A 14397-nucleotide genomic window follows, 5' to 3' on the forward strand; every position below is an offset into this window, starting at 1 on the left:
GGTCACAATGACTGCTAAGAAAACTTATAAATCATTGAGGAAAAGGCCCTGAGAGTTTCCAACAGCCTATTTCAATTGTTTGTTTATTCATTCGTTCAACACATATTTACTGAATACACATTGTATGAGCTAGAAACTGTTAGGAATTGAAGATAGAGAAGATTTTACTGTCATCTTCGGAAAAAATATTGCTTTTGATATTCACGGAATATGGTGTGGAAGACATGTACATTTCAACATTTCCCCCACATTTAAAAGCAAATTATTTCCTGTGATGGTTTATTGATAATATTAGTGTATTTCATTAGCTTCACAACTGTTCTTTCCACAAAATTTCTATTCCTCTAAATGTATACAATGTCAAACCTTTTTAAAATGTTACGGTATTCCATGGAAAGAAAGAGATGTGGTTATAGAAAGTGTTAGCTGTTTACCTTCTTAAAACACAATGGGTTTCCTTAACTATTGTTGCCATGGTGTTGAAAGAGCACGTATTGCATTTCTAATCGTTGTTTCTGTGCTTGGCACTCTAGCTGATAGATCTCAGAGAGCTTGCTTTTCTCCTCCTGAGGCTTTGTTATCAGACAGACCTGGCTGAAACCGAGCTTGCCATTTATAAGCCATAGAATCTTGAGTAAATCACTTTCTTAACTTTTTCAGCCCCAGCTTCCTCAGTTGTAAAATGAGAATGATGGCACGCAGCGCTCAGAATTGTTGTGGCAGTTAGAGATGTGCAATAAATGGGTGTTGTAATTATTGTTACTATTAACATCACTTCTTTGGATAACAGTCTGTGAGTTTTGCGTACAAATGAGAAGGACTTTGTATTTACTTATCAGCATCATTAACAAGCACTTATTGAACACTGGTTGTATGCATGGCAATTCAAATAAGAAAGATGCAGCCCTTTCTCTAGAGGTTCAAATATAGCCTCTCAGCTAGCAGTGTTCAGGGACACCCGGAATCCTGATAGAATATGCAAATATGAGAGCCCTGCCGCAGACTTAATTGAATCAGAAGCTCTGGTAAGGGGCCTATCAGTTTTTCAACAAGCTCTGCAGGTGGTTCTGATGCTGGGTCAAGTTTAAGCACCTTTGCCCTATAGGAGCTTCCACTGTAGTTGGGGAGCTCAGACATAGTCGCACAAAGACTGTAAGTGGATTATCTGTAATTCCAAGCACACTTTCTATAGGTATATCTCTTTCTTCCATTGGAAAATGTATTTGCAAAAAAAGATTACCAGTAACCCATCACTTGTAGCACAACTCTGGTTGATCTCAATACTCCAGTGTGTTGCAACAGTAGTGGTAAAAAAATATAGTTAGCAGAATTAAGAAAAATATGTGTCTTGCATGAAAGAGGGGAGAGAGCTTAAATAAGTGGAAAAGAAGAAGGTGAACAATCCATATGGGTAACGCTCTTTGTTTACAGGGGATAGAGAACAATACAACACATCAACAAATATGCCCACAGGAAGAATTAAAGAAAAGGAAAATAAGTAAATCCACAACAAAAATGGTCACTCCTGGGACTTGCAATGATGCCAGTTGAGACCAATATTGAATATCTTCTATGTATGCTACCGCATAATGTGTAAAATTCTGAATCAAAACAACAAATTAAATTACATTTTGGGCTGGAGAGTGGAAGAAAAAAAAGCAGTAGGAAAACAAAGTAATGAAACCAATTATTTTTAAAACAAACTGATGAGCTCCTCTGTAGCTACCATGTTTCCCATCAAAGTATTTCCTGCGAGATCATCAGTCCTATGATCACTGCTCCTGGTCATTGTTTCAAGGTAATACCCCACCCTGTTCCTCCAGGAAAGTGTTCAAAAGAGAAATGAAAAGAACACCTGGGTTCCATCAAGGGAAAATTGTTACTGTGATGAAAATCTTGTTTTAAACGTCAAGTGTACCACCTGTGTGTGTTTTCACAATGAAGGGTATATGAGACTTCCTTTCTCCTTTTTGCCTCATGAAATATGCATTAAAAGTGAAAGTTTATCAACCATAGTGATATATTCTTTTAGGCTTAAAAGCTACTGCTGCTTTCTCTCCCTCTTTCTCCCCTCTCCTTTTTTTTCTCTCTCCCTCCCTCCCCGCCTCCCCAAGACCTCTCTCTCTCTCTCTTTCTCTCTCTCTCTGTGTGTGTGTGTGTATGTGTGTGTGTGTGTGTGTGTGTGTGTGTGTGTGTGTGCTTGTCTGTCTTCTCCACCCTCCAGCCTCTCTTTTTTGAAAACTAACATCACATTTTCTATTTTATATTTCTATGTATGTTTTATTTATTCATGACAGATCACAAGAAGTGGAAGAATACTTTCTGAAAAAGAATATAAACTAAATATTATGAAGCGGGATCATCAAAAATATATCCGGGAGTGCTTAGCCCAGGCAATTTTTCATAAAGTTCTTGATATGGAGGTATAAATATATACTTATTTTTTATTTTATTTTTTTCTACTTCCACATCAATGAAGATGGAGGTATAAATCTTTACTATTTTCTTTGTAATTGACATTGTCTAATATGGTAATTAATAATGCTTTTGTACCTAGAAAAAGAGATATTCTTTCTGCGTTTCATTAAAAAAGAAAATGAAACAAAGAAATACTCAATATCTCTCTGGGCATCCAGGAGCCAGAAGTCTAGCGTAAGCTTTTCTCCATTTCAGTTGGAGAAAAATATGGACATCATTATATATTTTGTGATATTTAATTTTCCAAATGTAGATTTTTTCATTCACAATGGCTACTCTAAAACATACCAGCCCTCACCATCTGTACCTCAATTTCCATTTGCTGAAAAAAGTGACATCTGTTTAAATATCAGTAATTCCATTGCCATGAATTATTTCAGATCTGTTATTCTTTTAAGGCTCTGAAGCTCAGCCGTATGTTACATTTCAAGGAATAGGCATTTTAACATCTGCTGTCCCTTCTACCGTAGGCCACGCTGGTCAACATAGATGCACAAACCAAGCATCAACAATATATTTTTTTAATCTGACAGGGCATCTTAGTGGGATATCTAGCTAATTTGATAAATTATTTCAGCCTTGCTCCATGGAACTTGAAGTTTCAAGCATCAACACCATTTTAATCTCTGTGAAAAAGCATGTCGCTTCTTGGCTTGACCATACAAGCAGTAAATCAGAAAGCTTGGCTCGTAAAACCATTGACCTGTGAGTGCAGTAAACATTTATGAACAACTGTAGAATCATCAGTAAACCAATATTAAGTCTAGTGCCACTGAAAATATTTATTATTATGCTGCATTAGGTAGATGAAGTGTTCACTTAAGATGTGTATGATCTGTTCATTTAGGAATTTACTTTGTGCTTCATATCATGACCGTGAATTACATAGAATTGTTGTTTGTGGCCCTAAATTCTTGCTTATAAAAGTATTAGCTGTAATTTTTCTGTGAAAACAATAAATAGTACAGCATAAAATTAACACCTTGTTTCAAATTTACCCCACAGGCACTGAGTTCTCTGTTAGCCTTAATCCTTGAAGTCTAGTTTTCCAAAATCTCATTTAACACATTCTGACACATCATAACTGTAGAATATGCTATTATTTAAGTCTTTGTGGATTCCTAGTTCTGAATAAATATTTTAGATAAATGTTAATATGTAATATATTAAATATAATTGTTACATAACAGAATAAATCATATATAAATATAATAGAGCAAACTATCTTTAAATTGTCACATTTGTCTCACATTTAGTTTATGCTGATGCTCCTTGCTAATACTGCCGTATTCACATTCATGCATTCACTCATGCAACAAGCCATAATTGCAGGCTACCATGTGCCAGTATGAGGCTTTGTGTTGAAGCTGCAAGGTAGGATTAAAAAAAATACTGTAGAATGTGACTAAGTGCTAGAGGAGAGAAACAAATAGAGTGAGCTCAGAAAAGAAGAGAAGGATGACTTTTCTCTGTGGGAGTCAGAGGAAGCTGAACAGAGGCCTTGCTGTTTGAAGACTGAGTGAGGGTTCCTGTGAAAACGTGGAAAAGGTGTTCTAGACCTCAGAAGTTACAGAGGTGTGAAAGGACATAGTAGATGGAAAGGAACCCTCACTGAGGCCAGACTGCACAGTGGGTTAGTTGGCAGGAGTGGCAAGAAGTGACACTCTCCCACAAGTTGGTACCCAGTCTCTGGAGAGCCTTAAATTCTCAAGTAAGTTTGGGGTGTAGGTGATGAGGCGATGAAATGTTTTTCAGCAGGGGAGTAAAAGAAATGAGCAGAGCTGTTTTAGAAAGATGATGTTGCTAAAAATGTGGAAGATGGATTAATGAGCTGGAAAAGATTGGAGGTGGGAGGTCAATTAGGAAGCTATTGCCGAAGGGTGTAGGCTAATAGCAGTAGTGGTAGTGCTGGGAGATGCAGCTGTCTACAGAGAAGCTGAAGTGGGAGAAAGATTTAAGCGGACTGAATGCGAAGGAGTGAGGGAGAAGAAAGAGCTCAGAAGAAAGAGTTTCTCACCTGGTTGGAGGTATGTGCACTGCAGGAGATCAAGAACAACAGCATGAGCTGAAAAGGAACCTTCAAGTGGTCACAAACATGCCTGTTAGAATGGTGTCCTGGAAGCGGGAAGATTTTCACAAGCTGCAGAATGGTTAAAAATGATGAGCACTGGGGAAACAAAGGGAAATTAGGTTTGACCCAGAAGACAAAAACATTGGCGGACTTGGCAAAAGTAGTTTCAGCAGTAGGGAAGTGGCAAGTCAGTCGATGTGGATGACTACAGTGATTTGGGGATAAATGGAAGGTGGAAAAAGGTTGATAGTGAGTTGAACAGTTTGATAATAAGTGGGTAGGAGATCAGAGGAAGAGAGAGAGGAAAGAGAAGTGTTAAGAAGAGGATTGATGATAGGAAATTATTGAGTCTGCAGGGCTCCTAAGGCAGTAGGAGGGAACCAAGAACAGAGGGGAAACATTTTTTCAAAGGGCCAATGAATAAAACACTCTCAAATATGTCTAATTAATTTCAATTTGCCTTTTAAACGGATTATTTTTACGTGAGGCTTATTTTTAAATTATAGAATAATATATTACAAAAACTTGGGGGGAAAAGCATAAAAAAGGAAAATAATTACATACAATTCCTCCTTCAGAGACAACTGCTGTTAACATCCATTTCTTTCTAGTCTCTTTTCTATTCATATTTTTACCTTAGTAAACTCATACTATGTTGTGACAGGGACAACAAGGTTTTGTGAAAAAACAAGCAAAAAACAGGAAGTTAGTGTCAGATAGGCCAAGGCTGAAATTACAGCTCCTCCACTGGCTGGGTGTATGACCTGGGGCAAGTTCATTATCCTCTGCCTCAGTGTCTTTGTTTGTAAAATAGGGTGGCTTGGCAATTAGAGTTGTTCAAGAAGAAATAATGTATGTGAAGCATCTTCCTAGCACAGGAACAGACACACAATAAGAGCTTGATAAATTAAATTGTATTTCTGTGAAATTCTGTATCCTGCTTTTATCCTGCATTAGGTGCATTGTCCATCTTTTTAAACAGAATCTGTATGAACCTTATTTAATGATCTGTATGAACCATTATTTAAATGATCAATTATATTTTATTCCATCATATGGATGTGCCAGAAATATAACCATTCTTTTTATAGTTTATATTGTTTCTGCATTTTCTTTTACCTTAAAGAAAAAGGAAAAAAAAAATTTTCAGATAGCATCTTTGTGCATAAGACATTTAAAAAAATTACTTAGATTTCCCACAGGTTCAGAAGTGAAATTTAAGGGTTAAAGGTTATGAACACTTTTAACTGCCTAATATATGTTGAAAATTGAATTTCCAAATAGTTGCACCAATTTATATTCCCACTTGTGCACTGATGCAGATGATTCTTCTCCATTTCAATGACAAGAGGGGTAATTGAGAATATAGTTAGCTGTTGGAATTATTTTTCTCTAAACTGGTCGTTGCTATAACCGATATGATTCTCTCCTTTATTCTTTCCTGTATGCTTAGCGTTACCATCAGCTTGAAATAAAAAAGAAATTGGAGACCTTAGCTAGGAAGGAGCGAATCCAGATGTTTAAGGTAAGGAGTTATATAACTGTCTTTTACTTCATAGTATTATTTTATGATTTAAAAAAACAAAAAAATACAGTGAAACTATGATTCCAGTTCCCTGGGACACTTTACTTTTGGGTAAAACATAGTTGAAGTCAATGATGGTTCAACCAAGCCTAAACCTTAGCCATCACTATTACAGAAGATTGTAACAAAAATAGGAGCTGTTTGTACAAAATAAATTGTAATGAGGCACAAACCTTTCAAAGACAAACTTGAAAATATTCCTGAAATTTCGGTTTTATATATTCTTGTGATAGAGGGCAAGGGATTTTTGTTTGTGTCTTAAGGAGGTAAAAATGGATGGTAATGTTTCCAACCTGATGGTAAAAAGGGCTTTTTAAGAATGATACTATGACACATTTTCATTTGAATGTGACGTTGGAAATATATGGTGGAAAGGATCCTCATTAGCAAAAGAAAGCATGATAAAATGTAGATTTTGTAAAAGGCATTTTAAAATTCCTTGTTTTCTATTTTTAAATATATCTTCTTTGCAGTGAACTCAGGAAATATAAACTTGAATCAAGAGATGAGATATTCAGTTAAATTCAAGATTTCCATTTAGGTTGGCAGTTTTACTCAATTTCTGAAGTCATTCGTAATCACATGTTGTTCTTAATTTTCTGTGTACTGTGGTATTACAAATATGCAGCCTTAGATACGTTTCACGAACTGACGAATATTTGTAAAGCTTCTGTAGAATAACTTGTCATAAAAGACAGTAATTTTTCACCCTTGCCTGATGGACTCAGGTCTATTTTATTAGGGTGAGAAGATAATTTTGTTACAAAAATGTTTTCAAATGACAGAGGATGGGTCAGTTTTTCAAGATCAAAGAGTTCGTGTGTAGAGATTTGTGGTTAATCCAGCTTTGCCAATATTGCCCGACATCAAGGACTAAGTCATAGATTCTATAATTTATCTGCTGAAATGTTGATGGAGAAAATGTGGTTACTGGAAAAAAGAGTCACTCACACTGCATGAAGCAGGAAAAGTTGCTATGTGTTATTCACCCTTGTCCAGGTAGCCAGACCCGCTAAAGGAAGTACATGGGCATATTGTAGCATTGTCAGAGATTTGCTACCCTTGTGCCTCTTCATATGATTTTTATTTGAACAATTTTCACTTTATTACTGAATTTGGCACAAGATATATTTTAGCTCTCATTTTTTAAAACATGGGACACTTCTTGCCTAATGGAATTATTCATTTTCTAAGATAGAAAAGTACTATTTTCTGGTAGTCTACTGATCACAGTAGTAAAGTTCATTATGCCTTTTGTAGTGATCTGCTTAAAATTAACAAATATTATTACTAAAATGGAGGATACACTGCTTTTGCAGTTATTTCTTTGAGCACAACTAAAGTTGACTCAATTTCTTGCCTTTTACCACCACACCTAACTCCTTAACAAAAGTAACTCTTGGAAGAAACGAGAAAGAATTTCTTTAGTCATATAGTATTTCGTACATGTCATGCATAATCTAACCTAGATTGCTAACTGTGTATCTATTTGCTAAATTGCTTTCTTATTCTAGGGAGAGCACACAAGAAGGTCTGTTGAAAATAACATGCCAATCCTATCTCCCCACCCACCAGCCGGCCCAAAGACTAATCGTGGCCATAGTGTTCTGATTGATGAAGGACATTCCAGTCCATTAGCACTGGTGAGTAATATTAAACACTTTGTCATGCAGTATCCCAGCTAATTAATTTATTATTTCTTATTCTCAGAAAGGATACTCTCTGGGAGCATGTCTGCATAATCCCTGCCAGTCCTACTGAATGAAAATATAGTCTTGTATCTATTCAACTGTGTCTCTTCTGAATGTCTCACTTCCAGTAAATATCACTACTGCCAAATCAATTTTGCTCATGAATGCTAGATTAGTTTTCTGGAAGTCCTGATTACTTATGTTACTTATATACCCAAATACTTTCCCTGGCCTGAGAAAAGCTCAGACTCTCAGGTGACATTTAAGACCTTAAACCATATGACCTCAAATTAGCTATTCCAAATTTTTTTCTGCATGATTACTCTTCAGCATCCTTCAATGCAGCAAAATGGGACCACTATACATATTCTATATTTTCTCACCTCTGGATTTTGTTCTTGCTGTTCCCTCTACTTCCACCTTATCTGTATATATTCAATGGTTCCATATAGCATATTGGGCTAAATACTAACATTTGAGCTTCTTTTATTAAAAGTCTGCACACATACTCTAAGATAAAAATAATTAAATGTACAGAAATTCTATCCAAAGAAACTAAACAGTGATATTTTATTCCAGTTTGATTCTTTTCTAATCTAAAGGTGGTGTTTGCCTGAGGGAAGGTAAAGTACCTTGAAATAATATAGATACAGGAAAAGATTTGTAAAACATTTGCTGGGGGTTGGTGGTTTCAGTTGTAAATGAATTGCTTGATTATATCTTTATTCTTGCTTCGTGTAGCCTAATATATTTCCTTGTTAGCATGTACTTTTTCTGAATTGCAAAATATTTATGGAGAAATTGCGATGCTTTCACAGATTGTTGAAGTAGGTTCATTACATATAGTGTTAAGCTTTGACATTTTTCAAAGGGTAAATACGTTTTGACATTTCTTGATGAACAGCTCAAATGATGAAAAGCAACCGTCTTTCCTTTGTTGTCACCCTATTTCCAGGTTTGATTTGAATATATATGTATACAAATTCTTTTATTGGATGGCAAATTCACTAGACTCTCAAAAGCTTAACCTGAGTGAAACAAAAGAAACAATCACGTGCTGTTTCCTGTCTTCCCACCTGTTTCAGACAGGAAAAATCCTTGAAAGGCTTTCTTTTCAATTTTCCAGCTGAACACCCTCAATAAATAGTTTATGATACATCCAGCAGATCTTAATGTGGTAGGAGTGAAAAAGTAATTTTAAAATTACAGGAAACACTGACACCAGCTTCAAAAACCTTTCTCTCTGGTAAGCCAGGATTCTTCACGTGGCCCGCCCTGATGGTGCTTTTGCACCGTGATACCTATTGTGATCTTGGAATTAAATAGTTCCCATTTTACAGAAATCCAAATCTCCCTCCCTTTTTTTTCCAATCTGGATACATATTCTTTAAATTTGACTTATGATCTCCAAGTGTCCCTGAGATAAAGATAATAATCCTTTTGAGATATTGCCATTGATTTTTTTTCTTTTTTTAACTTTTTTAAGTCAATAAGAAAATCATCCAACACAATGTTTGTGCCCTTGGTAACCTAAACTTTCAAAATAGTATACAGATTTTTAGCTGTACCACTCCCATTAAAACTATGGAAAATCATTTCAGCTAATTCTGCATATGCTTGGAACATTCACCCCTACTGATCTACTAAGAATTAGAAATGCTCAGCTAAGCTGAGTAATCACCAGGTAGTTAATTTCAATTCCTATTCTGGTATGGTTTTCAGAATGTTAAGCTACAATGCCATATTTATTCCAAGAAAATATATTACACACAATTTAAAATATAACGAATTTAAGGTGGCTTCTGATGTGAACTACAATAATTTGTAGCTCACAGCTGTTAGTTAATGGTGCAGATTTGTTTTTAGAGATAAATGTAATCAGTTAAACATTTGACTACCACATTCATCTAACTGAATGATATCTATATGCAAATGTAGGGAAGTAAAATTTAGAGCACAGCAGCCAATAGATCATGTTCTAGTTTGCAGTAAACTGTTCTCTTAAATTTCTACAATAGATTTTTCAAGTTTTTGTGTTCAGTTGGATTATTTGACAGGAGAGATCCTTGAGGCATGTTTGTTTTACAAAGTTCAAAAGAATTCTTTTAGGTGATCTGATTCCTTTGTTCAGAAACCTCTATTCTAATTTCTCTTTTTGGGTTTTAAGACCTTTTACCTTTTGGACCATATAGGCTTATTTTTTTGTTTCTTTAAACTAAATGCTGCTTTAGTCAATTCACTTGGCTTCTCATATTGGTTGTGATATAGGTTTGTGTATGGAAACCATAAATATAATAACATTGGCATAAACGAAAGGGTCTCCTCCCCATCTCAGCATATACATGAGTCTCAGCTGGCATGCTATCTTAACTCTATGAAGTCATCAAAAGTCCAGACTCCTTTTGTGTTGCTGATCTGCCAGACTTAGGGTATCGCTTTTATCCATAAAAGCCAAGATGGCATATCACCATTTGGATATTTCAGCCAGAGGGAAGGGTAAAGTGAGAGCACATATCTTCTCTCTAACCACATGACCTGAAAGTCTCATATGTCACTTCTGCTCACATCTTATTAGCCAAAACTGAGGCATACATCTACACAGAATAGCAAGGGATGCTGGGAAATATCATCTTTATTCATAGTAACCATGTTCCCAGTGGAAAAAAGAAAACAGATATTGGGGAATATTATCTTTGCTACTCTTTTCAGGTCTTGCTCACAACCAGCTCTCTTCCTGGTTGGATGTTCAAATTTATCCTTCTTCTCTGCTTATCCACTTTCTTCTCTTGTTTACCATTTGGATAAAATCCAACTGCTTTTGTGGAACTTTAAGTTGTATTAGCCTACTTGGCTTACCCTAAACGTTCTAAGAACTTTTACTTCTAAGTTATGGTCTCAGGTATTTTATTGTCTGTTTGGCAGTATTTGTGTGGTTCATTTGACACTAGTTGTTTTGTGTTGCCATTAGATGTTAAAAAATACTTTTTATGTTCTCACGGTTTCTATGGTGGAAATCCAATAAATGCTGACTTAACAAAATCAGAGATTTAGCAACATATGGCATGCTTCTTAAGCCTAATTTCTAAGGCTGGTTTTTGGTAGTAGGAGCTGCCTTATCATCATTTTTTTTTTTTTTTTTTTTTTTTTGAGACGGAGTCTCGCTCTGTCACCCAGGCTGCAGTGCAGTGGCCGGATCTCAGCTCACTGCAAGCTCCGCCTCCCGGGTTCACGCCATTCTCCTGCCTCAGCCTCCCGAGTAGCTGGGACTACAGGCGCCCGCCACCTCGCCCGGCTAGTTTTTTTGTGTTTTTTAGTAGAGACGGGGTTTCACCGTGTTAGCCAGGATGGTCTCGATCTCCTGACGTTGTGATCCACCCGTCTCGGCCTCCCAAAGTGCTGGGATTACAGGCTTGAGCCACCGCGCCCGGCCTCTTATCATCATTTTTTAAAGTATTTACATACACTTTTCCAGAGCTGAATATTTGTTGTTCACCATTCTTTAAAGTCAATGTATTAAATGCTTTTCCTTAGTCACTTATATACCATCCTTCTCATCCTCCTACCTAAATATGTATGTACTGTTCTTGATAGGCTTTCTACTATTTTATTGCATTAGAACAACTGGGTCAAAAGTCATGTATTCTACTTTTGACACATTGCTAATCTTTTTTTTTTCTTTTTTTTTCTAAGACAGCATCCCACTCTGTGGCCCAGGCTGAAGTGTAGTGGCACAGTCCCAGCTCACTGCTGCCTCCACCTGCCTGGGCTCAGGTGACTTCCCACCTCAGACTCCGAGTAGCTGGTGCACAGCACCACACCCAGCTAATTTTTGGATTTTTTGTAGAGACAAGGTTTCACTGTGTTGCCCAGGCCAATCTCCAACTCCTGGGCTCAAGTGTTGTACCCACCTTGTCCTCCCAAAGTGTTGGGATTATAGGTGTGAGCCGCTGCACCCAGCCACATTGCTAGTCTTTATACTAAACTAACAATATTCTTTCAATGCCCCCAGAGGCACTTCTAATGCATTATACTAGCACTTCTGGCATTTGCTGCAGTACACTCTTGATTAGAAAATGCATCAATCAGTGGCTCAGCAGGAGACAGATGGCTCAAACAAACAGTGTAATTAGAAAGTGTTTAATAAACTATTTGCAAAGAAGTAGGCAGGGCTAAGGAAATCCAACTACGGATGCTAAGCATGCTAGGGTCAGCATGTCAGAAGCCACAGCACCCAGGCCTAATGGGGGAACAGAGGAATTGGATACCAGAACCAGCTGCTAGTACCTGTAACTGAGAGAGGGCTTCCCAGAAGAAGCTGTGGACTTTGGTAGAGGGACCTACCTGGCCCATTATGACCCTGCAGGGTGAGTCAAGGAGAAGAAAGACCCTAATCTCATCTCCTGCTAGTGCCTCTCACTGGTGGACTCCAGCTGCAATCCTGAGGTTAGTGAGTGTAGTCCCGAAAGGAGTGACCCCCAAAGTCTAGGTCAGGCCAGAGAAGGTGAACGGTAGATCTAGAGAGACAAATGGAAAATATGTAGCATAGAAAACATATCCAATTCTATATACATTTTCCAAAGTTGCCAGTTACATTTTTTTTATTTTTGTTTTCCTAGTATTTCAAGGATGCCGTTGAATAAATTGTAATGCATTTCCTTTCCTCTTTTGTTTGAATTATACTGTCGCTTTTACTTCAGCACCAGTCATAAGGCTGAAAAGATTCAGAGTAGAGTTTATATAGAAGACATTTAGACAGAAATGAGTCCATTCCAATAATATCCTTTTAGACCCCTAAAATAGGAACATTATTCAACGTAACATTCAATTGATCAAAGCCATTGTATGAAGAGCATAAATTAGTTATTGTCAGCAAGTTTGCAGTATGAATAAAAATACAGGAATGTAACGGAGGACATCTCCTTTGTCTAGAATACTCTATAATTGTGGCATATAGTTATGTAGAGGACTTCAACACCATATGTTTTAACAAATACTTTGGGTCATAAGGGTATGTATAATGGAAGGACATAATTAAAGTTTAATCTGTTCAGTAAAAAGGCACCATTAATTACACTAGGCAATTTATTGGGTTATTAATTGGTTCTGGAAACATGTCAAGATACTAATTTAAATGGAATTTTTTCCCTTAATTGTCTAGACAGCCCCTCGACCATATACTGCTCCAGGAAATATGCAGCCTCCAATTCGATTACAGCCTCTTCCCAGTCACCCTGCAGTAGAAACTGTTCCAAAGGTAACTTCGAGGTCCAGATCAAAAACCTCATTGCTGGAAAATGAAGCTCTGTTTCCCATTGGGGTAAATGTTCTTTTTGTCAACAAATATATTTTCATTTTTGAGTAGATTATTATAGGTAATTACAGTGGTCAAGGTATTATATTAGATTAGAATCTACACAGTGAAAATTATATTGTATATGTATAAAACACTTACTACATACTTGTGATTAATTATGTCTTACTCAAATGGGAAGGCCTATAATTTGTGTCATTGAGCAAAAAAGTGAAGAACAGATTGGTAATAATGTATGGTGATTTCTCATTAGTTTACAAGGCTGATTGAAAAACAAAGGGGAAAACTTTTCCGAACCAGATATGACTTCTATCAGAAAAGGCCCAGTGTTGACTTCCTCCAAATTTTAAATGCATGAAACCTAGAAAATGAAACTTTCCAAGAATAGGTTTGCATTTGCATGCTGACTTACTTTCCCATCAATGTATGAAATTGCTTCATGTTTGACTTTTAGAAGGTTGAATATAGAAAGAAAAGAAGGTCCATCTTTAAAAAATGCTGAGTTAATCACACATAGGAGCTTGATTCTGCTACCCTCTTAAGGTTATATCTCAGATAATTTTCCCTTATTTAATAGAGCACAGGAAGGAGGTATGGTAACCATGGAATATGAGTTACTTAAATAGGGAGGAAGAATTAGTACATTCACTAATTTGGAAGGTATTGTTAATTTTTCTAACATGAAGAAAATTTTGCCAGCTTAAGAAAAAAACCTGCGACATGAGTACAATTGTCACTATGTTCAAAGGAATGATTATGTTTCATTTCTTAAGAAACATAAGATATATGAAATTAAGTTATTTTTATTTTTAATTGACAGATAACCTTGGCACTAAGAAATTAATTCAGACAAATGATTGTGTTTCACAGTAAAAGTATAAATACAACACTAAAAATAATAATATATTAATCCACTTAATGTGCTTTTCAGTTTCTGAAGCACTTTTCATAAATCTTATTTCAGTTAATTTAATAATATTTTTCTAGAAACCAAGAGAAATTAATCCAAAAGTGGTGGTGCTTTTATCTAGGGAAGACTACTTACAGTTGGGCAGGAACTTGTTGAGTCATATGTCAATTAGTTTGACACTTTCTAGGCTCTGGTCTCCACTTTGAAGGCCCAGAGAGTTCCTGTGTTAGCCAGTGTCCGGGAATAGTCACATCTTGTGAGACTGTCCAGGCTAACTAAACGAACTCAAAACAAGCTCATTTTTCTCTAGATAATAAACAAAAATAGGAAACTCAAGGGTATTCAGGAGCT

General features: G+C 36.4%; 1 protein-coding gene and 1 long non-coding RNA gene across 7 annotated transcripts in view; one reads left to right on the forward strand and one right to left on the reverse strand.

Moving 5' to 3' along the window:
- LOC105482651 (uncharacterized) overlaps positions 1 to 14364 on the reverse strand; it is a 40464-nt gene extending 26100 nt beyond the window's left edge. For 2 of the 3 annotated variants that reach the window (XR_987745.3, XR_987743.3), the window contains exons 1-3: positions 14182 to 14364; positions 12167 to 12339; positions 4496 to 4645 (exon numbers count right to left, since the gene is read on the reverse strand). This is a non-coding gene — a long non-coding RNA (uncharacterized lncRNA). Of the gene's footprint in view, positions 1 to 3728; positions 3846 to 4495; positions 4646 to 12166; positions 12340 to 14181 lie in introns of all 3 variants that reach the window. The other variant, XR_987744.3, reaches the window with a different exon arrangement.
- The window catches only part of LOC105482652 (glutamate rich 3), a 111686-nt gene that overhangs the window by 22800 nt on the left and 74489 nt on the right, over positions 1 to 14397 (forward strand). For 3 of the 4 annotated variants that reach the window (XM_024793060.2, XM_011742859.3, XM_024793061.2), the window contains exons 3-6: positions 2298 to 2423; positions 6003 to 6074; positions 7649 to 7777; positions 12984 to 13142. In XM_024793060.2, coding sequence (XP_024648828.2) covers positions 2298 to 2423; positions 6003 to 6074; positions 7649 to 7777; positions 12984 to 13142 — 486 coding nt within the window. The remainder of the gene's footprint in view (positions 1 to 2297; positions 2424 to 6002; positions 6075 to 7648; positions 7778 to 12983; positions 13143 to 14397) is intronic. The other variant, XM_024793062.2, reaches the window with a different exon arrangement.

The sequence above is a fragment of the Macaca nemestrina genome, chromosome 1 (genome assembly GCF_043159975.1).
Source record: "Macaca nemestrina isolate mMacNem1 chromosome 1, mMacNem.hap1, whole genome shotgun sequence".
Lineage (NCBI taxonomy): Eukaryota > Metazoa > Chordata > Mammalia > Primates > Cercopithecidae > Macaca > Macaca nemestrina.